This window comes from Chelmon rostratus, chromosome 2 (genome assembly GCF_017976325.1).
Source record: "Chelmon rostratus isolate fCheRos1 chromosome 2, fCheRos1.pri, whole genome shotgun sequence".
NCBI lineage: Eukaryota > Metazoa > Chordata > Actinopteri > Chaetodontiformes > Chaetodontidae > Chelmon > Chelmon rostratus.
This window is the reverse complement of record NC_055659.1, coordinates 15,803,875-15,829,468: the sequence shown is the minus strand read 5'-3', so window position 1 is coordinate 15,829,468 and position 25,594 is coordinate 15,803,875. Positions and strand designations below refer to the sequence as shown.

The 25,594-nt window shown below is 41.5% G+C and overlaps 2 protein-coding genes and 1 long non-coding RNA gene across 3 annotated transcripts; 2 read left to right on the top strand and 1 right to left on the bottom strand.

Annotated features, from left to right (window-relative positions):
* Window positions 1-151: 151 nt before the first annotated feature.
* LOC121619104 (transketolase-like) lies at window positions 152-10,344 on the top strand. Its single transcript, XM_041954706.1, has 14 exons — window positions 152-335; window positions 2,187-2,304; window positions 2,449-2,562; window positions 2,659-2,756; window positions 3,641-3,832; window positions 4,089-4,207; window positions 4,361-4,557; window positions 4,649-4,813; window positions 6,041-6,197; window positions 6,709-6,839; window positions 6,945-7,028; window positions 7,151-7,244; window positions 7,636-7,758; window positions 9,307-10,344. Exons 1-14 carry the CDS (start codon window positions 229-231, stop codon window positions 9,492-9,494), a joined length of 1,887 nt encoding a protein of 628 aa, XP_041810640.1. The 5' UTR covers window positions 152-228; the 3' UTR covers window positions 9,495-10,344.
* Window positions 10,345-14,200: 3,856 nt separating this feature from the next.
* bicd2 (bicaudal D homolog 2 (Drosophila)) lies at window positions 14,201-25,562 on the top strand. The gene is made up of 8 exons (XM_041952699.1): window positions 14,201-14,719; window positions 18,222-18,434; window positions 19,250-19,402; window positions 19,735-20,199; window positions 20,775-21,779; window positions 21,959-22,110; window positions 22,652-22,883; window positions 24,226-25,562. Exons 1-8 carry the CDS (start codon window positions 14,480-14,482, stop codon window positions 24,226-24,228), a joined length of 2,463 nt encoding a protein of 820 aa, XP_041808633.1. The 5' UTR covers window positions 14,201-14,479; the 3' UTR covers window positions 24,229-25,562.
* Window positions 14,298-15,306, bottom strand: LOC121617523. The gene is made up of 3 exons (XR_006007405.1): window positions 15,177-15,306; window positions 14,569-14,724; window positions 14,298-14,320 (listed from the first exon to the last, which is right to left on the bottom strand). It is a non-coding gene; the product is annotated as an uncharacterized LOC121617523 (long non-coding RNA).
* Window positions 25,563-25,594: the final 32 nt, after the last annotated feature.

The window sequence follows — 25,594 nt, the reverse complement described above, 5'->3', positions numbered from 1 at the left end:
GTGTGTCCTTGTGCATCTATGTGTCTGCACGCCTGATAGGATAAATCCAACTTCTCCTCCATTCTCTCTCTCTTTCTCTCTGCCTCCGTCACTCACACACACACATACAGGTGCTGCTCTTTGGCAACCCTCACTCCCACACACACACACATTCAAAACACACAAACTCAACAAAGGATCTTAGTTGGTCCACTTTTCTGGTGCAGAGGAACTTGACATTTTGCCTTCATGGAGGATTACCATAAACCTGACCAGCAGACAGTGCAGGCGCTGAGGAACATCGCCAACCGCCTCCGAATCAACTCCATCAAGGCAACAACTGCAGCGGGCAGCGGGTGAGTCGCCTCCACTGACTCTCAGACATGAGCATTAAGCCTGTGAATGCAATGCACAGTGCAAAAAAAACAAAATGTGTGTAAAGCTAAATGCAAGCGTAATATTTCTGTGCAGCATGCATGGATTAATACCAACAGTCATTAAGCTACATGCATGCACATACAGATGCACACACTCAAACACAGATGCAAGTGAAGGGCCAAAGGAACACCATGTCCTGCCTTTGTTCTCCCCCCCGGTCTATGGACAGAATAATTTGAACATCCACAGTTGTCACATGATGTGATGATGTGAAGTAGTGTTCTGAATTCTGTGTTAATAAATGAATGAAATGAAAATATTTGCATTATGTAATATGTTTTAGTCAGTTTTATAGAACATTTCTGGCATGTAAATGATACACCATGTTAAAGAAGAAGAAGTGTGTAACTGTAAGACACTTTAATCACAGCTAACATTACAAGTGAATTATTACTTTTTTAGATGATCAGATTTTTATATTCCGGAGAATGACTGAAAATTAATACAGTCTTTGGTGCATTTAGGTAATTGAAAAAATTTATATTCACTTTGTTTGCAAGATAAATATTATATTTTCTTTCTGATTTTGGAAAAGGTAAATGTAGCACTGGGCACATTATACTGCTACCATGTTCAGTGCTGGGTGGATTGCATGTTGCAGATAGAATTGAGTGATGCATGATTGCTGCGAGACTGAAATCTTGTATTTCAAGTCCTGTTGTCGCTATGCTGACCATTCAATGTGTGGTATCAAGGCATAAAAAATCGGAAAGAAATATCTATTTAGATATCAGTAGAATTGTGATTTCTTTTCCAGAATTCTCAATATGTGAAGCCCAACATTGTCTTTGTATTTGAACAATGAAGAGGGCGACCATATACCACATTGCACAGTCCCGTAGGGTCTAACAGACTCTGATGGGAACAAAGAGAAACTGAAGAATGTTCAACAAAATATTCAAAGTGGTATTGGAATTAATGACTAATGACATCCGATAACTTTGGCACATGTCATATTTGTGTATTATTGAGTGAAAGACAAGTATCCAGGCATCAATATCAGGGCAGCAGAATACTATCCTTCAGGTTCCACAGCACTGGATGGAGCTCTTTGTTACTAAGTGTAAAGTTGGTGGGAGGTTTAATGTAATGACTCTATGCAATTATTGTTCATAAAAGCAAAACATGTTCTCATTTTAATGGTGTGATTGCATTTACAACCATTTCTCTAGTTAATCTGTTGAGGCCTTTGTATGCTTTACACAGCATGCTGTGCATGGGACTCTGTGACTGGGGGTATTAGTACCACAAATGGTCTTCATACAGAGTATCTGAAAGCATTTCCAATATAGTTACTGGTCCATCATGTAACTTTTTGGCATTTTTTGAGGTTCTTTTTATTTTTAGGTCTGCAGCACGACATGTAAAAATCTATAAAATCACCCACATGCCGATCTTTTTATTCTGCTCTTGTGTGCACTATTTTCAATTTCTGTAATTTCACATGTCTGCATGATTTCACAACACGATTACCTGGACTGGATCTGTTGTCACAACTCTGCGATGATAGCTCATTTTGAGAGAGTAGCATCACCTTCTACCTGTGCCAATGTGCAAAGTAGCATTCATAGTGACCTGATTTTAACTGTATGCTCTTAATAATAAATATGTTCAAACTGAAGCCGTGTGTGTGTGTGTGTGTGTGAGTGTGTGTGTGTGTGTGTGTGTGTGTGTGTATGTGTCTTTATGGTTACTGTACATTCCTGCGTGCACCTGTGTGTACTTATGTCTGACATATGGGTAACAGCACTGCCTCCTCTGTCGTGCAGACACCCCACATCATGCTGCAGTGTGGCAGAAATCATGTCGGTGCTTTTCTTCCACACCATGAGGTACCGCTACGATGACCCGCGGAACTTCAACAACGACCGCTTCATCCTGTCCAAGGTGAGAGTCAGTCAGTCCTGCTGGCCTTTATTCATGTTTTTGTTTGTGTCTAAATGCCGTCCAGAATTTGACCTTTTCCTTGAGTTACTTCAGCATTTGTATGACAAAGATAACGTTGATTTGTGCATGTTTTTTCTCCCTCAGGGTCATGCTGCTCCGGCCCTGTACTCCATGTGGGTTGAAGCAGGCTTCCTGAAGGAGAGCGAGCTGCTCAGTTTGTGCCACGTTGACTCTACCCTGGAGGGCCACCCAACCCCTGTAAGCTTTACTGCTCCACGTGCCGTGTATCATCTCATGGAGCTCAAACAGTTTTTAATAACACTTTACTTTGTGTGTGTTGTGTGTGGCTTTCAGAGGCAGCAGTTTGTGGATGTAGCCACTGGCTCCTTGGGGCAGGGTCTTGGTGTGGCCTGTGGAATGGCTTACACTGGGAAATACTTTGACAAGTCTAGGTAATCTTTCATACATGTAGACACACACACAACTGAAAAAGAAATGGTTTGACTGTTTCAGTAGCATTACATGCATTTTGTTTTTCTGATTTATATGATTTATAGATTGCTTGCACATGTTTAAAAGTCCTGACCGTGACTCTGATTCATTCGACATACCATACCATTGTCACAATATTATGGTGTGTTGATGTTCTGAACATTTTTTGTTTTTCTTAATTTAAATTTAGGTCTGCATGCTTCTTTCTAGTGTTGAGTGATTAGGATTTTCCAGATTCTCTGGGTGTCTGCTGCATCGACATGCTCAGCTCTCACGATTCTTCTGCTCTAATAATCACAGGCCCAGCAGTCATATCTCAGTTATTTTTACCATCCAAGCAGATTTAATCTCAGAATCAAATTCAGGCATTGTGCTTTGAGCCATGTATTCCTTTTTTAGTCTATTTCGCTCTAATTTATCATCATAAAATATTCAATTTTTACTGTAATAGTTGCCAAAAAATTTATTAATTAATTGATTAAACACCAACTGTACGAAGAGGAAAATTAGACTGCTCTGATAATGCTTGACCCTTGTGATGCACTTTATCTGTATTAATAATACATTTTTTATACAAAATAAGATGATAATTTGTCCCATTTCAATGACCCTGTGGGGTTCTCATGGGAGACTTGCTTCAGAGGCAGGTGTGAAACTCAGCAGCCACGCCTTTAAGGGCCTCAGGAAGCTTTTACCATGTCACAGCTGGTTACCCACCCAGCTGTCAGTTAATGGAAAGAGGATCAATCTGCCCGGAAATGTGTCAGAAAACATTTACGTGAACTTTGCCTGCCTCTTGAAAGCACAAAACCCCACCCTCATCTCACCCTGCTCTCCACCTCAGTTATCGCGTGTACTGTCTGCTGGGGGATGGTGAGATGTCAGAGGGTGCTGTCTGGGAGGCCATGTCATTCGCCTCCTATTACCAGCTTGACAACCTGGTGGCCATCATGGACATCAACCGCCTGGGCCAAAGTGACCCTGCACCTCTGCAGCACCACATGGAGAAATATCAGAAACGCTGTGAAGCTTTTGGGTAATAGTGCATAAATCTGAAACTTCATCTTCTAGAAGAGGCTGATGTCAGTGTCAATGTACTGTATATGTCTTGGAAGTGTTGGTAACAGTGGCAGAGAAACATGCATTATCTGATGTCTATCCATAACTATTGCATTTAGTGAATATGAGCTGGTTTGTGTCCATGCCGCCTATATGAAACAAACTGTACCAAGCATGTTTTAATGTGTGGCTTTGATATGTGTGTGTGTGTGTGATTGTATGTGTGTGTGTAGCTGGCATGCCATCATTGTGGATGGACATAGTGTGGAGGAGCTATGCAAGGCTCTTAGTCAGCCACGCCATCAACCCACCGCCATCATTGCTAAAACCATCAAGGGCAAAGGCATTCCAGGTATGCTCCCTCACTGTCCCCTCCTGCATCACCCTCACTCTAATGCACATTATATTTAAAGGCATACAGCATCAGCTTTCCAGCCTAAGTGTAACCCATCCGCCAAACAGCAGTGAAATCCACCAATGTGATGCCATGTTTACGTGGTTACAGCTGCAGAGGATAAGATGGGGTGGCATGCCAAACCTCTGCCCAAAGACATGGCCGAGATGGTTATGAAGGAGCTGCAGAGCCGCATCATGAACAGCAGCAAGCACCTGTACCCTCCAGCTCCCGTGGAGGACTCCCCACCCGTCAGCCTGAGGAACATCAGGATGCCGAGCGCACCCAGCTACAAGGCCGGAGAAAAGGTTTGTCGCCTGTACACAAGAACAGACCTCATTCACAGTGAGTATGCTCACACAGTGTCTACTAAAAAAAACGGTCTCTCTTTCTTTATAGATTGCCACACGGAAGGCATATGGGATGGCGCTGGCCAAGTTAGGCCGCTACAATGAACGCGTTGTGGCCCTTGATGGAGACACCAACAACCTCACCTACTCAGAAATCTTCAAGAATGAGCATCCCAACCGCTTTGTGGAGTGCTACATCGCTCAGCAGAACATGGTATGATCACGCATGAATCTACAGAATTGACCCTGCTTCACAAAGCCTGAAAAAAAGATATGTATATTATATATATTTTTGACAAAGCCATGTGTGCTCTTTTTCTGGCACTTTTGTTCTACTCCTCTTATCATTTTTTAAAGGTTATTAAAAAAACATAAATAAAACCTCCCTCTATGTCTTTAAAGTGGTGATTTTGCTTAGTAAATTGCTCTTTCTAAGCTCTGATTGGATATGAGTACAACCTTACATCTCACAGCTGTGGGTTGGAGCTTGTGTCACTTAATTATACATGACTTGTCTATCCATAATGTAGGGATGGGCAAAGACATGACCCATTTGCCTCCTTATAGTCAATGTTACTGCTCCTTATACCAGTGGCCAAACAGCATCCTTCTTCTGGCTCTGTCATTATTTCATCTGATCCTAGATCAATAATTTGGAGCGAGGCGCTCAGACATTAATTCCCAGTGCTGCTACGGTTCCAGCAGCAGCCAGCTCCAATGTAGGTCAGGCATGTGTACAGTATGATGATAAGCAGTCATGACAAGTGTATTCAGAAGTGAAATATTAATCAGCGCAGAGGGTGGGACCATCTGTCTGAATACATGAGAAAAGTCAAAAGTTGAATAGCAACATTTCTTTGGCTTAGACAGATTAGATGAAAACCCAGTGAGTTTAAAAGAAGGAGATTGACACAATAAAACCGAACACTTGATTTGCTGCACAGATGCATGTAATTTAATTGTGCACATGTATTATTAATGGCATCCTTTTCTTGGTTTAAATGAAACAACTGCTGGTTACAGTGCGGCCTTTAAAGAAGCAGTTTGCTTTCTTTGATTGTATCTGTAATAATTTATCTGACATCACATTTGCACTTTCATGGTTGCTTAGCTGTTGCTTTTGACAACGTGAGGAAAAGAAGCCGTGGCATTGCGGAGAGTTCGGGAGACAGGACGGAGGAAATTATTTGTAAGAGGAGGTATGCCACTGATTCCAGCCATATGGGAAAAAAAGCTCAAGAGCTTTGGAGAAATATCTTCTCACTGACTCTCTACTTAACGTGGTCTTTGGTTCAAAGAGGTTTTGAAAATGTGGTTTGTGCCACAGATATTTGGCCCTCTGGGTGATCTTTTTGGGATCAAGCACATGTGACCTGTAACTATAGGTTGTCTCCCGTGTGCTCCTGTATGGGTCCGAACAAACTATATATTCCCTTCACAGGTCAGTGTTGCCATGGGATGTGCTGCCCGTGAGAGGAACGTCGTGTTTGCCAGCACTCTTGCTTCCTTTTTCACCCGCGCCTACGACCAGCTCCGCATTGCAGCCATCTCAGAAAGCAACATCAACCTTTGTGGCTCCCACTGCGGCCTGTCCACCGGTTGGTAAACTGCTGCTAATCGGCCATCCAGACCACATCACCTCCCACCCACCTGACCCACCCACCCTTCACAAAATTCCCCTCACACTGAATCCAGACATTTCCCAACACCCATTTTCTCAGACCATATTCACAGTATCCCTAATGGTGATAAGTGTATTCACGAATGATCTGTATGTGCGCGCGAATATGTGTGTGTGTGTGTGTGTGTGTGACTGTGCAGTTGTTGCAATCCTTTCTCTCTTTCCCTCTAATCCTGTGTTTTCCCTGCCATTTACCTCCTCTGGCTTTACAGCTAGTACTCAATCCTCCCCTTTTCTCCCTTCCTGTCTGCCCTGGAAGCTGTCAGCAGGGAACCACCTGTCCCTCTGTTAGTGCAGGTACACTGCATGCAAAGTCTGGCTCTATGTCTGCGGATCTGCATGCATCAGCTCACCTGACCTGTCAATACGTTTAGAGGATTTTCTGTATGCCGAAACTCACAAAATCAACATAAATGTATAAATTACAGGAGAGGAAGGCCCCTCTCTGATGGGTCTGGAGGACGTGGCTATGTTCAGGGCTCTTCCCACAGCGACCGTCTTCTATCCCAGTGACGGTGTGTCTACAGAGAAGGCTGTAGAACTGGCTGCAACTACAAAGGTACATAAAACCTAAATGCAGTGTTCTGGCTATCTGTGCAACATTTATTTAGTAGAAAAACAGCATATTTGCTGTATTTTGATTGTTGTGTTTCCCTTCATAAAGGGTGTGTGCTACATCCGCACCAGCCGCCAAGACAGTGCCATCATCTATAACAGCAACGAGGACTTTCATGTCGGACAGGCTAAGGTGAGACAGTCTTTGCATAGCTGTTAAGACAGTGTGAGGAAAATAACAAAATGGATGGACACACCAATTGCTGTCAAACCCTGTATCCCGACACAGAAAATAATACCTTTTCCCTATGGCAGGTGGTGTACCAGAGCAAAGAGGACCAGGTGACTGTGGTGGCAGCTGGAGTGACTTTGCATGAGGCCCTGGCTGCAGCAGAGCATTTAAAGAAAGGTAAAGTACATTAAACACTGCTTTTGACACTGCTGAGATAAAACCTTATGTAAAGGCTGGCTCATTTAGTGCTGAGCATTACTCTGTATAGTAAAAACAACTTCCTTCCTTAGAAATGAATCTTTTTAGATGGTCCCATGCATCCTGGTGGTTTTCACTGCTTTTGCATACATACACAATGTTTGCTTGAGATGGAAAATACACTAATAGCACATACATTTGTGATTTCATCACTGTGACATTACTAACTCCTCGCTGGCTAAAACCAGGATTTACAAGGACATCCTGACCTTAGAACCATTACATGAACTGCATGGCTCAGTTGCAGCGATGTCGTTAATGGTATTATGTTATATGTTGTATTCCTCAACTGATTGAACTGAATTTCCAGAGAGGATCTGTGTCAGGGTCATTGACCCCTTCACAATCAAACCACTGGATGCCAAAACTATCATCGACCATACGCGCGCCACCAGGGGACGAATCCTCACCGTGGAGGACCACTACTATGAAGGTGGGTTACAGCAAAAATCCTTCATCCTGTTCAGCTTCTGCATATTATATGACCACAAGCAGCCCAGCAGCAACAAGCTTGTCAGCATAATGCAGCTGGGGATCTGTCATTGGTTCATTTCCTCGGGTGTGCTGTGGTGGCATGTTTCCATTGGTTCAGCTACAGAGACGCGATGTGGTGGCATTTGCTCATTGGCTGAGGGGAGGCTCACTGCTGCGTGCCCTCATTGCAGGGCAAGGTATTGGTATTGTGGTGCATTTTGTAAGTGTGAGAGGCAGAGAGGCAGAGTGCTGTCAGATTTCTTTAACCGAGCATGTGCCCATGGGGCGCTCTGTGACCTAGATAGCACAGACAGCCATGCCCAGTGCCTGTTAAGAGAGAGGGGATGGGTGATGGCACAGGCTAGACTAGACAAAGGATATTTGGGGACTGTAATCAGGCTGATGTTGGGTTTTACATTTTACAGCTGGACCAAGAAGGAGAATGGTACAGCGGTCAAGAGGACACAGATGTTTTCTTGTCCTCTCCATAATGACTACACTACCCATTTGTGTGAAGGCTTTAGTTACTAGTTACCTTCAGATTACAATTTTTCATACCCTTTCTGTCCAGTCAAAACAGTATCTCTACATTTGGTGATTTTGAATTAGAGTTTTGAAGGATTAAGTGTTCCTTTATGGGTTGGGAAATGTGTCCTACTTCTTAAACTAAATAAACAGTTTAAACCCCTTTTGGATTAGCTGGAAAATGCGTTGTCACACAGCTGAAAACGGCTGTTTTTCTCAGCTCGTGAAAGGTTCTTATTGAATATGATGCACTGCTGTAGATTAAACTACTCAGTAGTACGCAAAGTAGGTAAAAGTCCAGTGTGTAGGATTTAGGAGCATCTATTGGCAGAAATGGGACATAATTTCATTAGGGTGTAATTACCTGAAAATAAGAATCATTGTGTATTTGTTACCTTAGAATGAACTCTTTATATCTACAGAGCAAGCGGGGCCTCTTCCACGGAGTCCAACTTGTTGTACCGCCCTGTTTCTACAGTAGCCCAGAACCAACAAACCAAACACCGGTTCTAGAAAGGGCTTTTTCATGTTTCTGCAGCTGCCGTAGCTTCTCCTACGTCCTACGAGAGGGAGGTTTGATGCAAGGGGTACTAAGCTGGTTGCAATTTGCAACATCACCACTAGATGCCACTAAATCCTGCTAAAAATTAGCATGACCTTAAACAGCTACAGCAGTAAAATGCAATTACACATTAATGCAGCAGTAATATTATTTAAAGTATTATAAATAAGAGTAAACCACTAACAGGGACATTTTTTACTTTTGAATACATCCCACTAATAACACTTAACATACTTATGCTCATGTAGGTCTGAATGCAGGATTTTTACTTTTAGTGGAGTGTTTTCACAGCGTGGTATTGCGACTTTTACTTAAAGAAAAGGATCTGACTACTTATTGCACCACCGGTGTCTCCCATCATTCAAGGAGGATTTCTCTTCCCTCTACACCTCGCTCATGTGACGAACTGTTGTTCCGCAGGTGGCCTTGGGGAGGCAGTGTCCTCAGCTATGGTCAATGAGTCTGGCTTCAATCTGCATCGCCTGGCCGTGTCCCATGTTCCTCGCAGTGGTAAACCTCACGAGCTGCTCAAGATCTATGGCATCGACCGCGACGCCATCACCCAGGCCGTCCGCAAGATGCTCAGCAGCTCCACCAACGCCAAGTAACTTTCTCCCTGCCCCACCCACCTTTGTGATCACACCCATACAGGTGAAGATCAACAGTCAAGTATGTTTTTGATTCACATGACACCCAGCTCTTTTAAATTCCTTCACTGTGAATGCCCCTAAGTGTGTACTGAAGTAATGTGATTTTGTGCCGTACACTTTGAAGTAGAGTTCCACGTTAACCTTTCTTTCATGCATCCATCACATCACATCACACGCAAGGACAGGTACACTAATTCAAACACACATATCCTCATGCTGAAACTCATAGTTCTGCCGCCAAAATAACAGGCTGCTTTGTCTTTGGTGGACGCTCACAATACATTAATAGATGTGACGATGCGATGCTCTCGTGTTTTTTAAAAGCTCTTTGATTAACTTCGTTCAACTGGAAATGTTTTTATATTGTTCTGATGTAGCTCTCAATAAACTGGGTGGGGCATAGTTTTAAAGTGTTTCTCATGGCAACAGTGTCAGAAAGAAAAAAGCTAACTGAGTTGTTGTGTGTAGAAGGTAGTGGAGAAAAAAACCAAACAAATGTAGGCAGGTCATAAAGAGCAGTCACTCAAAACCACAGATCACATCTTCAGACAATTTAAACTGTTGTGGTTTCAAAAGCTGTTTCGTTTCTCTTCAGCATTTCTTCTTTTTCTTTTTGTTATTGATTTCAAAGTTACCATCAACATACACACCTCAATGTTCATTTGTGCTAGCTGTACAACTGGACCATACCAGCAGTGTGAGGATAAGTGGTCAGTGGCATCATCTTTTTTTAAATAAGGTGGAAGGCTGAAGGCCCTTCAAGTGCTGGAGACTGGAGAATATGGCTGATTGTGACTACGAAGGTAGAGATACATCTGACTTGTAAACCCAAGAACAAACACTTTCTTTGTTACTTGAAATTTTCTATGTACCTTACTTTCATGTAATAAAGCCCTCTGCATTTGACTTTGATCGTTAACAATTCTTTTTCCCTGGAAATACAACCCTGATTCCAAAAAAAGTTGGGATGCTGTGTAAAACATAACTAATACAGCAAGTGATCATTTGCTATCTAATTTTGACATATGCTCAATTGAAAACAGTACAAAGACAATATATTTAATGTTTTACTTAGTCAACTTCATTGATTTTTGTAAATATCTGCTCATTCTGAATTTGATGCAGCAACACATTTCAAACAAGTTGGGACAGGAGCAACAAAAGACTGGGAAAGTTGTGGAACGCTCCAAAAACACCTGTTTGGAACATTCTACAGGTAAACAGGCTGATTGGTAACAGGTGATAGTATCATGATTGGGTGTAAAAGGAGCATCCTGGAAAGGCTCAGTCATTCAGAAGCGAGGATGAAGCGAGGTTCAACACTTTGTGAACACATGATTGGATGATGTTAGTACATGGGCTCAGGAACTAAACACAGCTTGTAAATGATTGTCTTCTGTTTTTACTTACATTTTACACAGCGTCTCAACTTTTTGGGAATTTGGGTTGTATTTGTGTAATTCAAGCTGTACACGCACGCACGCACGCACGCACACACACACACAGAGGAAGATGGACTTGAACTTTTAATTCAAACAGTAAGCAGTGACAGCATACACTGGTATAACACAATTGAGAGAGCACATTTCTGCATAATTTGCTTTATAAATGAATCATTTCTTCACTGCACATCCCTGCGAGAGCTAACACATGTTTCTTACCTAAATAGCAACTACAGATTTGATTCTAATGTTTTTTGTGCTTGTTTCTGTGGAGACATGCATGACTAGCTGGTACAATTCATTATCTCTAAGTATAAAGTTCATTTCATTAAACACGATTCTGCTCTTTGACCTTATTAGTTACCACACGGAATTTCACCACCAGTAAATACACCCTGTTGTAAATTCACTTTATCACCTGGGGCATTGTCTCAACTTCCTGTCCAAAAGAGACAAATAACATTCTTAGATCATACAAATACCATCAGCTCCACTTTCAAAGACATTTAAAGATGCTGAATTTGACCAATCATAAAGCTGCAAATGCTGTCAGTCTATCAGAACAATGTGCAAAACTGAAATCAACTTCATAAGCCGACCTACCATAGAGAGCTGTATTTCCGTTTTGCTCCTCTAAGAGCAAACACAATGATTCCACATCCATAAGACAGCGTGTAGACTGGAATAAAGCACAACATGTAATCAAAGAAATAATATCTTCCCAAGGTGGTTGCATATCTCACAAGCCGTATAGTTATGTGGCTTTACCGTGGTACGAGTTGAGGTTCAGAATGGCCACGAAAAGTGCAAAACAAAATCCCCAGTAAACGTCTAAAGAGAGTTAGAGGGAAATGTTAGTTTTTATAAAGAACAGGTCTAAATGTGGGTTCAGATTGATCATTAGAATCAACTATTTTATCATATAGTGTGTATTGATGGTAATTGAAGCTTACCAGCAATATGATTACAGTGGGTAATTATTGATCATTAATATTCATGTCATCAGTTAGACTAGTGTAACATAGATCATGCATAGATTATTGGATATTAATAAGCAATTCGTTAAAAATCAACACATTTGTTGGTGATGACTTAATATTTAGTTGTTATTATTAATCTGCTATAAGCTATCAATAAACTGCTGATATAAACCACAGCTAAATCCTTTATTAAGTGTGTGTACCTCTTCTGTCATAGGGAGGACCTTTACATCTTCTAGTGTGGGGAGGCAGGTCTGACAGGAAACATACAAAATGATATTGCCCATTGTTGTCCAGCAAAACAAAAATGAAGCTGTCATCTACAATAACATGTTTAGCATTTCAAAAAGGGGGACACCTTCTGGCAAAAAATGACAGCTACAGCTAATATATATGTCTGTTAGTGTGTGTGTGTGTGTGTGTGTGTGTGTGTGTGTTTGTGTGTTTTAAAGGGATGTCAATTTTAAAAGTTCAGCTTACTAGACACGATGCCCACAACCTCAAACACTATGAAGAAGAAGACTGCAAGGACAAACAGGACCATGAGTGCTGGAAATGCAACACAAACATAAAGGGTCACAGAGTACATGCTGAAATAAACTTGTAATACATATACCAAACAACAATAGGTAGGTGTGTTGATAAATTAGATCACTGGAAATGTACTTTGTTCCAGCAAAGTGTAAATTAAAATTGAACTCGAATGATATGTACTTACAACAAAATGGCCTATAGAGTGCTGTCCCCCATCCAAGACCAAAGCAGACTGAATAAAAGTGGTAATATTTATCTAAAAATGTACAGAAGGATAGATTAAAATTAAGAAATAACTAAAGAATAAAGGTAAATTTCTTTTAGGATGTGCCACAACCCTCCACTTTTAGTGTGGACTATAATGTACATACAGTGTTGGTAAAGATCAACAAAGAAGTCCTTTCCATGTTCCTGCAAAAGAAACATTATCATGGTCTTTGGTAAAGGCAGATCAACACAAACTAAGCTGTTGCTAGAGACACAGATAGAGAGAGGGCGACTGAAAGAAAGCAGGAGCGAGAGCAGCAGAGAGAATATGTTCTGTTATATTATAGTAATATATACTGTAGTGAGAAAATGGATTAACATCACCACAGGTGGAAGACTCTGAAACCCAGAAACACAGGAGAGCAGTGTACCCACCATTTATGTTGAGCTTCAGGCAAGGTCTCCTGGCAAGTGTAGCGACAACAGAACAATCAAGTGTCAAGAAGACAACTCACTTAACCAGATAAACCACTCTGCAAGTATTGTGGCCAGATAGAACGAAAGCTCCAGATAAGACTGTTTTGCTTTTACATTCATATTGCTTTATGGTCTGCCTTGAGGCTATGAAAAAGAACAAAGTCAAGGATCAATGACAATGGAAAATATAAGAGACCTTTCAGTGTTCATTACATGTCCAATCATATTTACACGATTTAAGAAGCTGCAACTGTTTTTTTTAAATAGTTTTACAGTGGCAGTCCATGTAGCTGAAAATCATTTTAGTTTGATTGTGTAGGTGGAGCTGCATTTACATTTTAATTGAGCCGGTGACTAATTACCGTAATGACAGTTAATTAATCAGGAACTATTCTGATAAAACGTTAATCATGACAGTTGTTGAATTAAGTAAAAATGTCAAAGATGTTACCAGCCTGCTTTTCTGCATTTTATACCATTTGAAATGGAGTATTTTTGGATTCAAGGCTGTTGGACAAAAATACACATCTAGGCTTTCTTTGTAGCTAGTGATGGCCTTTTTTTTTTCTTTTTGACATTTCATCTACTAAATTATTAATCGGTTAAATAGAAAATATCCGATAGATAATTAATAATGAAAAAAATCGCAACCTTTATCTTTAATGTCTGCTTTTATGAATCAAATCATTTTTGCTTTTTCAGAGATTAATATAACTGTTGCACTACTCTCTTTGCTGCCGTACCACTGCAAATTTCCCCGTTGAGTGATTGATTAAGAATTACTTATCTCATTTTAATAAATTAAAAACATAATCGGTTGGTATAGTTGTAGTTTCATTATAAAGTCTCTAGATGGCAGTGTTGCATCAACGTCTTGAGTAAGTTATCGTATCCGTCCAAACCCGCGCAATGCATTCTGGTACTCGTAGTTAATATGGCTGCTGAAGTACGTACTCCTTGAGATGCTGGCGATACACTTAAAACTACATTTCCCTTCCCACTTACATAGATTTGAATGTCTTTCAGGGGTAGCTTTTTCCAATCGATGATCTCAACTGAAGTTTCCTCTGTCAGCTTCATGAGGAGGCTGAAGAAACTCCTCGAGAATGACAAAAGTATCATCTAGGTTGAGCACTGTCGAACTCTGTGGCGGAAAAAGAAAGAGGGAACTAAACGCCATTCCAGTCCCAACAATGCGGTTCAAACAAAGACGGCACTGATTTGTGGTCTTGGTGGTTTCCTGCACCGCTCCTGCTAGCCAGGGCTGGGTCCCGTTACAGTTGTGAGTCGGCGGCTCACCAAGATGTCTATGGAGGAGCAAGAATATGCCGAAGCGGTACTGGTGACTGAGGCCGGGCCGCAGTGGCTTCAGGCCGAGGTCGAGCGTCTTACCCGGGAGCTCCGCGAAACGACCCATGAGAAGATCCAGGCGGCTGAGTATGGGCTGGCGGTGCTGGAGGAGAAACAGCAGCTCAAGCAGCAGTTTGATGAGTTGGAGACGGAGTACGAGACGGTCCGACATGAGCTGGATCAGCTGAAGGAGGTAACCTGAGGTCATAGCCACGCAACCAGACACCAAAAAAAAAAAAAAAAAGAAAAGAAAATGTTGGTAGTGGTAACGGTATGTGAACAGTCGGCACGGAATGTTAATTTATCATATGTTGAGATCACAGCACGTTAACAGTTAAAATTTTGGCGCAGCACCAGGCAACACTCTGTTTACCCACGGTTTGTGAACGTGTCAGTCAGACCCACACAATCAGAACCATCATAAATTATTTAAGATATCAATCATGGCTGCGGTTCCTTTGAAGCTCAGCCACAACTTGCAAGTACTATGAAGTGAAATGTGATTAACTGAAGCTTCACTGTAAGGGTATGACAGATTAAAAGTGGTAGCCAACTGCTATTCTGAAGATTAAAAGTCGTGTCTCTTAATGTCTTCTTCATACTTCAGGATAAAAATGGACATAAATTACTTTTTGCTCACTTGCCCGTACTTGCTCTTGGTATGTAAGGTTGAGGCCTTCGAATCAGACGTGTGCAGCTGCAGTCGTGTGTCAGATTTACATGCCTATGTGGCAAACCCGGTGTTAGTTTATTGGGTCCAGAAGTAGCTGCAAGTCTTAGGCTGCACTAGGAAAGAAATATGTTTCAGACTTGTTCTGCAATTCAATCAAAAGTGAATCCTGAAAAAGATCATGTCTCCCATGGTGATTTGTAGAAGTCCTGTCCTGATGTCCTGATTGGCTGTCATCATCGGTGAATTCAGCTGCCCAAGACAGGGTTTACTCATTCACTTCAGTAATACAATTTTTTGACTTTAAGTCAAGCTGTTGCCAGCAAATCTCTCTTCAAATCTGTTGTGACCCCGACACCTGTGGTGTAGGTTAATGCTCATTTGAACAATTGTCATGTACTCTTTTTATGCACTTCTTTTTTCATGGTAGTCTTGTGACGGGAAGCGCAACAACCACCTCAGCTGACTTACAAGCTAAGACATCTGTCAGTCAAGCAAACACGGCACAAAACGTCCAATATCATAGGTTTTACTGTTGTATCTTCTTAATAATCCAATGTTTTAAATCATTCCCACAAAGACAGACATAAGAAGAAGTGACATTAGCTACTGAGATCCTAACTCGTGGGAAATTTTGACTTATTTCAAGAAAGAAGTTGGGTTTTCCCCTTCTGTTCAGTTTAGTCAGATTTGTTGCAGCCAGTTTACCAACCTTTAGAGGAACTGCATCTTAAGGCTCTCCCACATTGGCTTCAGCATTCAGCAGTTGTGGCTGCCTCATTTTATTGACTATACCTTCGCTCTTAATTAGGGTTATTTCATCCATATTTCATGTGGTGTTTGACTTGTAGCCAGAAGGCCACAAATACACAATATTGTGTACAGATATTGTAATTTCAGAGATAAGATAAAAGCTCAAATAGAAGTTTCTGTCATAGCTGTAAAAAAAGAAAAAAAGAAAAAAAAAAGGCTGTTATTAATTCCAAGTGTCACTACACAGTAATACATTTATAGTGACTGAGTCCAATTTTCAATTAGGGCTGCAACTAAAGGTTATTTTCATTATTGATTAATCAGATGTTTATTTTCCCAATCAAATCAATTAATTTAGTGATCTATGAAATGTCACAAAGTAATTAAAAATGCCCTTTGTAATTCCACACAGCACAAGGTCATGTATTCAGACTGCTTGTTTTATTCAACCAATGTAATCAGATTGCTGTCTTATATGACAAAGTATAAATCTACGCGTTGAAGAGGCTGCAACCAGAGAAGGTTTGACATTTTGCTTGAGAAATGACTGAAACAATTAATGGATTATTCATTTTTAATTTTTTTTTTGCATTCATTAGTCAATCCACTAATTAAGAAACTGTTGCAACTCTATTTTTAATCAATAAATGACATGTCCAGCCAAGATGAGGAACTGACTTGTGACTTCACTGGATGAGTCTTGGGGGATCTTTCAACGAATGCCGCTCATTTGTATGTTGATGGTGATTTTTCTCCACATTACATTATTCACGGCATCGATCACAGTCCAGTCACCAAGTGACTCATTGTTGTAGTCATTCTTTTCATGGCACCTTATGATATTGACTGTTACTTCTCGCTTCAGCAGAGTAGGTCACTGAGGCTGATGTAGGAAAAGGAATCATTCATCTGCACTCACTGTGCTTTTGGCCATAAATTGACTCACATCTCGACTGGCCACTGCTTGTTACACATATCAATTTGTTTGACTAACCATTAGTGTGTTCATGACCACACAAGTGATCTCCTCCATTAGACCCACCCCTCTGCTGTGGAAAGACCTTAATCAGACCTGAGAGTTTGCGAGTGGTTTGCACGCATCTTGTGGAGTTCTGTTGTTGATATTGTTTTTGCTTTATTTTGCAACATATCGTCATTTTTAGAAACAGTCATTAAGTGAAATAAAATCATGGGGAACCCCCTGGGTCTGGAACACGGAAGTGAGTCAATCCCAATAGACCACCATTTAAAATTCCCAACTTTACAGCAGTAATAAACATGTCTACGGCCTGGTACAAATACAGAATTAGCTTCTATAGCTAATTTCCCCATTCATGACAGCTGTGTGAAGGGTGAATTTTTGTACAACTCGCTCATGCAAATTATATTAAGGCTAAAAGTGTTCTGCCTCAGCTCTACTTCTTTGGCCTTTTTTGGATTAGCGGAGTCAGGCACTGCTAAGATGGCGACGCCGCTGACACAGAGCTTCACAATGGCTCTTCAGAAACCTATGGGTGACATCACGGAGACAACATCCATCTTTTATATAGTCTATGGATAAAATGTCAGTTGTTTAAAGTACTCACTAATGATCACCATTTGTGATTAGGTTTCGTAAAGATAAAAAATTTTCTTTAAGTTTAGTGCATAAATTTTTTTTGATAGATAAATATGACTGAGTTGTGGTGGTCATTCCTGTTGAATCCGTAAGGGTTAGGGGTTGTTTTTGACCTGAACTGACATGTCAGGGAGAGTTCATTCTCAGGCTGTGTACCATTCCAAGCAAGCTCCAAAAGTCAAATGGTACATTTTTGTGAAGTTTTCATATAAGGTGAGGAAGGTGATGCATAACTTGTGATAGTGCTGTAGTATGCCTCTAGTTGTCACCATCTTGTCATATAAGCATAGCAATCTCAAATATGTGCAGTTCAAAATACAATCCGTGATCCGTGATGAATCTTTCCATGCTCTGTCAGCATGTGATGAGAACGTCATGAGATAACACCAAAAGGCAGCAGCAGGGTGACACAGCACTTGTTCGTGAAGGTCCTCTGAAATGTGAGAGGAAAAAAAGGACCAGAAATAAATGCAGCAATGACAGGCCCCTCATATTTTGGAATAAACACTATTTGGGTATGAGAGCACTTATCTTATTGCCAGTGGTTACTCTGATCGTACTTGTGGTTCTGTGCCTGCATCTTGAAGCAGGTTGGCTGTTAATCTTTGACCAACGTAGTTTGCCCTGATGTTTATTCTTTCTGTCCATCCCCAGGCCTTTGGACAAGCTTACTCGACCCACAAGAAGGTGGCAGCAGATGGGGAAAGCAGGGAAGAGTCACTGATCCTGGAGTCTGCCAGCAAGGAGGCTCTCTATCAGCAGAAGGTCCTAGAGTTGCAGAATGAGCTCCGACAGGCCAAAACTTCCTTCACCAGTATACAAGCTGAAAATGAACGGCTGTCATCCGTCGCCCTGGAGATGAGAGAGGTGATTGTGTAAATACTTGCTCATTTGAATGAAATCTTATTTCAATCATGATGGTCCTAATTTATAAAGAGTATAAAAGTCATAATCTCTCTCTTAAATTACACAATATTCCCTTGATAAAGTCATTATATATCAATGAAAACTATATTAACCTGAAATTGCTCTGTGGATGCTTTTGACATACAGACCTGCAATTTCCATCTGTGTTATATTAAGTGTTTAATGTGGCAAAGCTGTGGAAACTTTAAATGTTTTTTCCTAAATCAAACGTAAATGTTTTGTTAGAGCTTAAATCTGGATTAGGTTAAGCACATTTGTGTTTGAAAGGCTCACAGTACGCCTCAGTTACAATCAGAATAGGATGAAAGAGGTTCGTAAAGCCAACGGACGTTAAACGGCGACATGGAGACCAGACCACCGCTAGTTGTCAGGGGGAGTTGTGAGAGAGTCGAAGTTTGTGCTTGTAGTGGGGGGAGGGTCGGTTTGCAGGACTGCAGTGAAACCAGCAGGAGAGATGATGTAATGGTCCACTGTGAGTGACACAAAGGATGTCCTCCGACAGGGCTCTCTGTAGCCTGGACTGGTAAGTGGACCATATCCTTCTTCTGTCATCACATTTCCCTGCCAGAGTCTTGCCCCTGCGGTATGTGAGACATGCTGACACGCTGATCCTTGTTTCACTCACAGTGACCAAACAAGAATGCAGTGTGCACAGCCTAGGCATTTTCACTCAGTCAATGATGGTGAACATTTATTTTAATTAGCGTTTATTCTCTTGCAGCATGCCATGACAACCCCTTTTCTCCTGCCTGCAGAATTCAGAGCTGGCAGAGCTGCAGCGCAGTCAGCTGCGTGATGACATCAGAGAGTACAAAGTGCGGGAGACTCGTCTGCTGCAGGACTACAGCGAGCTGGAGGACGAGAACATCTCTCTTCAGAAACAAGTGTCTGTGCTGAGACAGAACCAGGTGAGACCAAGGAGATGGAGCTCAATGCTGACTTTGTTACACATCCTGAGCTGTGTGGAAAACTTTCGAAAAATAGTCATTGTGTCATGTAAGTGTGTTATAATCTAAAATGGGAGTCAAAAAGTAATTTTCCTCCAGTTTGTATTATTCCCACAACATTTTACATTCAAGGTTTTGTGTAATGGTCACTGGACAGTATTTTTGAAGTCATTATGCACAATTTGAGTCACTTTGGCCTAATAGACAAGCTACACTTGACACAAATCAGCTGAATTATGTGTAATCAGCTAAATTATTAACAGCCCTATTTGTATTCTTGACCATCTGCTCAGGTGGAATTTGAAGGTCTGAAGCATGAGATCCGCCGTCTGGAGGAGGACTCCCAATGCCTGCAGAGCCAGCTGGAGGAAGCCATGCGTCTGAGACAAATCGCTGAGCGCCAGCTGACGGAGGCCTTAGAAACAATTAAAACAGAGCGTGAGCAGAAGGCCACCCTGCGCAAGGAGCTCTCCCACTATATGACCATTGGGGTCTCTGTGTACAACAGCTCTTTCAACATCTCCATTGACAACCTAAAACTCAACGAGGATCTCTCTGCAGCCAACGAGCCTGACAACGACGATCTCATCAGAGGCTTTGAAAACGGTTTGGTCAAGGCAGGCGAAGGTGGTGAAGACAACAGAGCTGCTGTGAACAAGAGAGGAGAGGCTTTCAAGCCAGCTCCTAGCCTGGTGGACGACCTGCTGAGTGAGCTCAACATCTCTGAGATCCAGAAACTTAAACAACAGCTTGTCCAGGTAGGAAGTCCATTGAATGCTCTTTGACCATCCAGCACCATTACTTCCTGAATTAGTGCAGTGTATTTCCTGGTGCTGTGTTTTCAATGCATTCACTCAAAAGTAGATTAAATTTTCTGCTCAAACATACCTTAAATCATACTAATGTATGCGCAAGACAGCAACCTCTCCAGTCGTCACAGACATATTGTAAGACTTTTATACGAATGAGTTTGTTAAACTTCAGTACAGTGCTTCAAATATTCTTTTTCCCTTTTAACATTAGTGGCAATCACATTTTAAATCTGTGTTCCCAGTGATTGACTTTGTCTATTTATCACAGTGGTGGAATGTATCTTAGTATTTACTCAAGTACTGTACTTAAGTACAAATATGTGGTACTTTACTTTAACCTTTTATGCACCTTTATACTTGTACTCCACTACATCTCAGAGGTAGACATTGCACTTTTTACTCCACTACATTTGACTGACAGCTTTAGTTACTTTTCAGAGTACAGTTTTTCATACCCTTCCTGGCCAGTGAAAGCTGTGTATTTCCAAATTTGGTGATTTTGAATGTTTTCAAACTGTTAGGTGGAGCGGGAAAAAGTGGCCCTGATCAGCTCTCTCCAGGAGAGTCAGAAACAGCTGGAACAGGCCTATGGCACTGTGTCTGAACAGAAGGAAACGGTCAACAGGCTGACCGAAAACCTCAGTGCAATGAGGAAACTTCAGGCCAGTAAGGAGCGGCAGTCTGCCCTCGACAGTGAAAAGGACCGGGACAGCCATGATGACGGTGACTACTACGAGCTGGACATCAACGGACCTGAGATCCTGCAGTGTAAATACACCGTGGCCGTATCTGAAGCTGGAGAGCTGAGGCAGGAGCTGAAGACTCTGAAGGGGAAGTATGAGGAGTGCCAAACCCAGTATGAAGATGAGCGATCGCGGCTGGAGAGCGACGTCCAGGAGTTGAGGTCAAGGTTGGCGTCCCTTGAGAAGATAAGCCAAGGAGATAAAGCAGAGGTGGCTCGCCTGGAGAAGGAGCTCCGTCTGGTCAGCGAGGCTGCAGGAGAATCACTTGGCAGCCTTAATGTGGCCCAGGATGAGCTCATAACTTTCAGTGAAGAGCTGGCCAATCTCTACAACCACGTGTGTATGTGCAACAATGAGACCCCGAACCGCGTCATGCTGGACTACTACAAGCAAGGCAAGGCCATAGTAAGAAGGGGGCAAGAAGGGAAGGAGCACCAGTCTTCCATACTTCTCACTAATGGGCTGATCACTGAGACTGAACTTAAAAAGTCAGACTCCAGCAGCACCACAGCTACAACAGCACCTGCTCCAGAGCACCGGCCAGAACCCATGAACATCTATAACCTCGTAGCCATCATCAGGGACCAGATCTGCCACCTGCAGCAGGCGGTGGACCGCACCACTGAGCTGTCGCGTCAGAGACTTGCCAATCTGGAGCTGAGTACAGTGGCAGACAAGGACAAAGAGGCTTGCATGGAAGAGATCCTCAAACTGAAGTCCCTACTCAGCACCAAAAGAGAACAGATCGCCACTCTCAGAGCTGTGCTCAAAGCCAACAAACAGGTCAGTGTGTGTGTGTGTACGCATGCCTGCTGAGTATGTTTCTCAGAGGAAGGATGTTCATTGTTTCTCAAACTGCACAACAGAAAATGAGAATATGCTTTGGCTAAAAACAACCACTGAGTTTAGACCTCACAAACGTGCAAGAAATATGTAACTACAGAAGATCTTATTCCCCTTAGACGGCTGAGGTTGCTCTGGCCAACCTGAAGAGTAAGTATGACAGCGAGAAGGCCATGGTGACTGAGACAATAATGAAGCTCCGCAACGAACTCAAGGCTCTGAAAGAGGATGCTGCTACGTTCTCCTCTCTTCGAGCCATGTTTGCTACAAGGTATGATTATACATAATCACTGGCTCACATTCCATTCCTGACAAACATGAAATAAAACATCATGTGGTGGTCCATGGCTCACACTATCTTGACATCAAACATCTATTGTACTGTATCTGTAAAAGGAAACATATATAACATATATAGCGTGTGTGTATATATATATATATATACGTATCACATATATCTTTATAGCCTGCTAATTCTGCCTCTTTACAGCATCTTGTCCTAGTGATGAAAAAGAAAAATTTGAGACTTCAGTGCTTAATCTGCACAACTATTTTGTCTGTGCATGTTTGTGAGAAAGACACAAAGCATTGTGGGAACAGTCTGATGTAATACTTGTGCGAGCGGAGACCTCATCCTCCCATCTGGAAAATGCTGTCTGGGGGAATGGAGAAAACATGTGACGGCAGCAGCACTTCAAGGCCAATTGCTCCACCTGCTGGAAATAATGCTTATCTCTTGTCTCTTCCTTTTCCCCTCTCTTGATTTTTTTTTTCCTCTCCATCTCTCTCCCCTTTCCCTCTCTTTCTCTCAGGTGTGACGAGTACGTGACCCAGCTGGACGACATGCAGAGGCAGCTGGCTGCTGCTGAGGATGAGAAGAAGACCCTGAATTCTCTGTTACGGATGGCCATCCAGCAGAAACTGGCCTTAACACAGCGCCTGGAGGACTTGGAGTTTGACCATGAGCAGGCACGCCGCAACAGTGCAACAGCGGTGGGAGGCAAAGGCAAAACAAAGGGCAAGGGAGCCTCTTCCAACCACCATGTAAGTCGCAGGCTGTACTGCAGAACCATCTCTGAGTCTCAAAGCACCAGCAGAGGCCCTGGGCTCTTCTGCAAGGTTTTATGTGCCCTTTTAAAGCTTCTATGTCTATACTACTGTAAGATTGACATCTCTCTAAGGCTTTGCATGCAATCATTTTTTCTAATACTAAGCTCTCTGTTTTTGTAGCTGTTAAATATCTAACACAATATATGGCATGCTAGCATTACTACTCTGACCACTACTTAATACTTCTGTACTGTTAACATTACATGGAGGTGTTCACAGTTTTAGACTGGTTGAGCAGTCCTTTCTTTTCTGCTCTCTGTAATTTTCTAGCATAAAATTGTGTTTTGAATAGCTGTCGTTTATATAATAATTAATATAAAGAATCTGTTGAGTCGGCACACAGAAGGCACAACCCCCCTCCCCCCGGAGAACAAGTCTTATTTTCCTTGTGATATTAATATCATTTGGCCTGAGAACCACATGAAACTGAAAGCCTACATGCTAATTTTAATTCACCTGGCAAATTCACTGTGATAAGTATAAGCAGGTATAATTTTATTGTGGAAAGTACCAAGCTTTCATCTTCATTTCAGTTCTGTGATGTGTGTGTGTGTGTGTGTGTGTGTGTGTGTGTGTGTGTGGGTGTGGGTGTGGGTGTGGGTGGGTGGGGAGGGGGGTTTGATAGTATTGTTACCGGTTTATCATGTGACGTATTAAAACAGAAATCTGACATTTTCGGTCATGTGAAACTGGACCTCAGTCCTAAACAGCTGTGCTGAGAACGCTATCTATATCTATATCTATGCTATTTTCACCAGGAACATTCATTTTTACAAAATCTCAGTTCATAGTACAACTTTCTTTTCATGCCACTGGTCCGAAACAGCTTGTGAGATACTGGTTAAAAAAATAAATGATGGTAACAATGTGAATTTCATGTAGGTTGAACACCAAAGACAAACCAAGGAACTTATTTTCACTGTCTGCATTAATATGTTCAGTTTTTACTCCAATAATCATCTTTCTTCTATTCCAAATAAGATGCTATTTTTTATTCTCTATCAGATAAATGAAACCTTTTACCTCACTCTTGCTAATAGAAACCCTTAAAATTCTTGAATTATTTGAAGGAAAATGAGATGATGATGATAACATTCTCTGTAGTATCTGACTCTTCGAAACCTGCATGCGTAACACACCTTAGTCCTCTTCTTCCTGTAAGCATCAAACTTCCTTACCGCTAAATTCATGAATAAACTCCATCTCAATAATGCCGTGGACATAAAATTCAATGCATTTAATGTGATTTTCTTCTGTTTTATCTTTCCACTTGCAGTAAATCTATCATGCCATGTGCCCTTAAGGAGGTCCATCTGTGTCTGAGGAGGTGTCTGGGACAGTTGCCAGTCACATGTGCTCCTGGTTACTTCACTGTCTAATCATGCTCCAAATCATATTACCACTTACACAAGAACATATCCAACAGTATGCACCAAGGGCCTTGTTGTAGAGTGCCAAAAAACTATGTTAAATTGTGTTGAACATTTTGACTGCAGAAAGAATGACTCATTGCATCAGCTGCCCACTGCAGTGCCTCACTCCTCCAACAATATGCACCACTATTGTTACTGAACCAGAGGAAGAATCAAGATGGGTATTTTGCTGATTACTCATTGCCTGTGTTACCCTGACTGAGCACTTTTTCTTTTACTTATTTGCTCTTAGGTGATTCCTCTTTCTTTCTAAAATCATACTAATTCTTTTAAGTATTATACAGTGTTTTACTAGATGTGCATGTATGTCTCCCAGATTCTTGACAACATTTTCAACATTTTTATGTCCCTATTTATTTCATAGTAACAAAAACAGATTATGTGGTAATTCTTTAAAAAACAGAACTTTCAACTTGCTGGTTGAAGTCTAACAAAAAGGTGAAAATAAGCTTTTCTGCCTTAGTTGTTTTCCTTTTGGCCTTAGATTTAGAGGTGCCTTTCTGACAGCCCACAGAAACAAGCTGTCAAGGTTATCAATGTTTTTGGTCACCAGTTCTCCTGTTTATCTTCACTATATGATCCAACAAATCTGGAGCTTCAAATTCAGGGTCTTAACTAGATTTTGTATATTGGGCTCCTCCTTTGTAGACATGGCAAAGCTGTTACAAATTAAAGTATGCTTGTTATGACTAAGGAAGAGTATTAATGCAAAGCTTATTTAAAGATTTTTAAGTTAAGGTCAGATGTTAATAGTATTCATAAACATTATTCATGAAGGAGAGTTTTAATGTAATTGTTTTACTACAACTTTTTGTAAACCCTTTGAGTCCTAAAGTCGATTGTCTGCAAACAATAAGCCTGCAGTGCCATTTCGTTATATTTCTATAAGTGCAATTTGCAAACATGGCAAGAGAAAAGTTGATGTTTATGCTATGTAAAAATATTTTACACATTGTTGCTCACTTACTTGGTCCTAATTGATTTTATATGTTTTTACAATAATTGCAATTGTATTTATTTGACACTTAAGACTGCAGGATGTCATCGTCCTTTTCGTTTCATAAGGGAGCTTGAGTGGTGGTGGCTGGTCAGAATATCAACGAGACTGAACATGAGCGAGATTCATGACTGTGGGCTGCTCTCTCTGCTGAGTAATGGCTGGCGAAGAAATAAATCTAATTTTCACAATACTGAGGTCTTTGTTCCTTTTCA

What these genes read in the sequence shown, in the direction of transcription:
- bicd2 (XM_041952699.1), top strand. Translation starts at nt 14,480, where the DNA reads ATGTCTATGGAGGAGCAAGAATATGCCGAAGCGGTACTGGTGACTGAG. An exon ending in AGCTGGATCAGCTGAAGGAG is followed by an intron (nt 14,720 to 18,221) that starts GTAACCTGAGGT and finishes GTCCATCCCCAG; the next exon opens with GCCTTTGGACAAGCTTACTC. An exon ending in TGCTCAAAGCCAACAAACAG is followed by an intron (nt 21,780 to 21,958) that starts GTCAGTGTGTGT and finishes TATTCCCCTTAG; the next exon opens with ACGGCTGAGGTTGCTCTGGC.
- LOC121619104 (XM_041954706.1), top strand. Translation starts at nt 229, where the DNA reads ATGGAGGATTACCATAAACCTGACCAGCAGACAGTGCAGGCGCTGAGG. An exon ending in ACCGCTTCATCCTGTCCAAG is followed by an intron (nt 2,305 to 2,448) that starts GTGAGAGTCAGT and finishes TTTCTCCCTCAG; the next exon opens with GGTCATGCTGCTCCGGCCCT. An exon ending in AGCAGAGCATTTAAAGAAAG is followed by an intron (nt 7,245 to 7,635) that starts GTAAAGTACATT and finishes CTGAATTTCCAG; the next exon opens with AGAGGATCTGTGTCAGGGTC.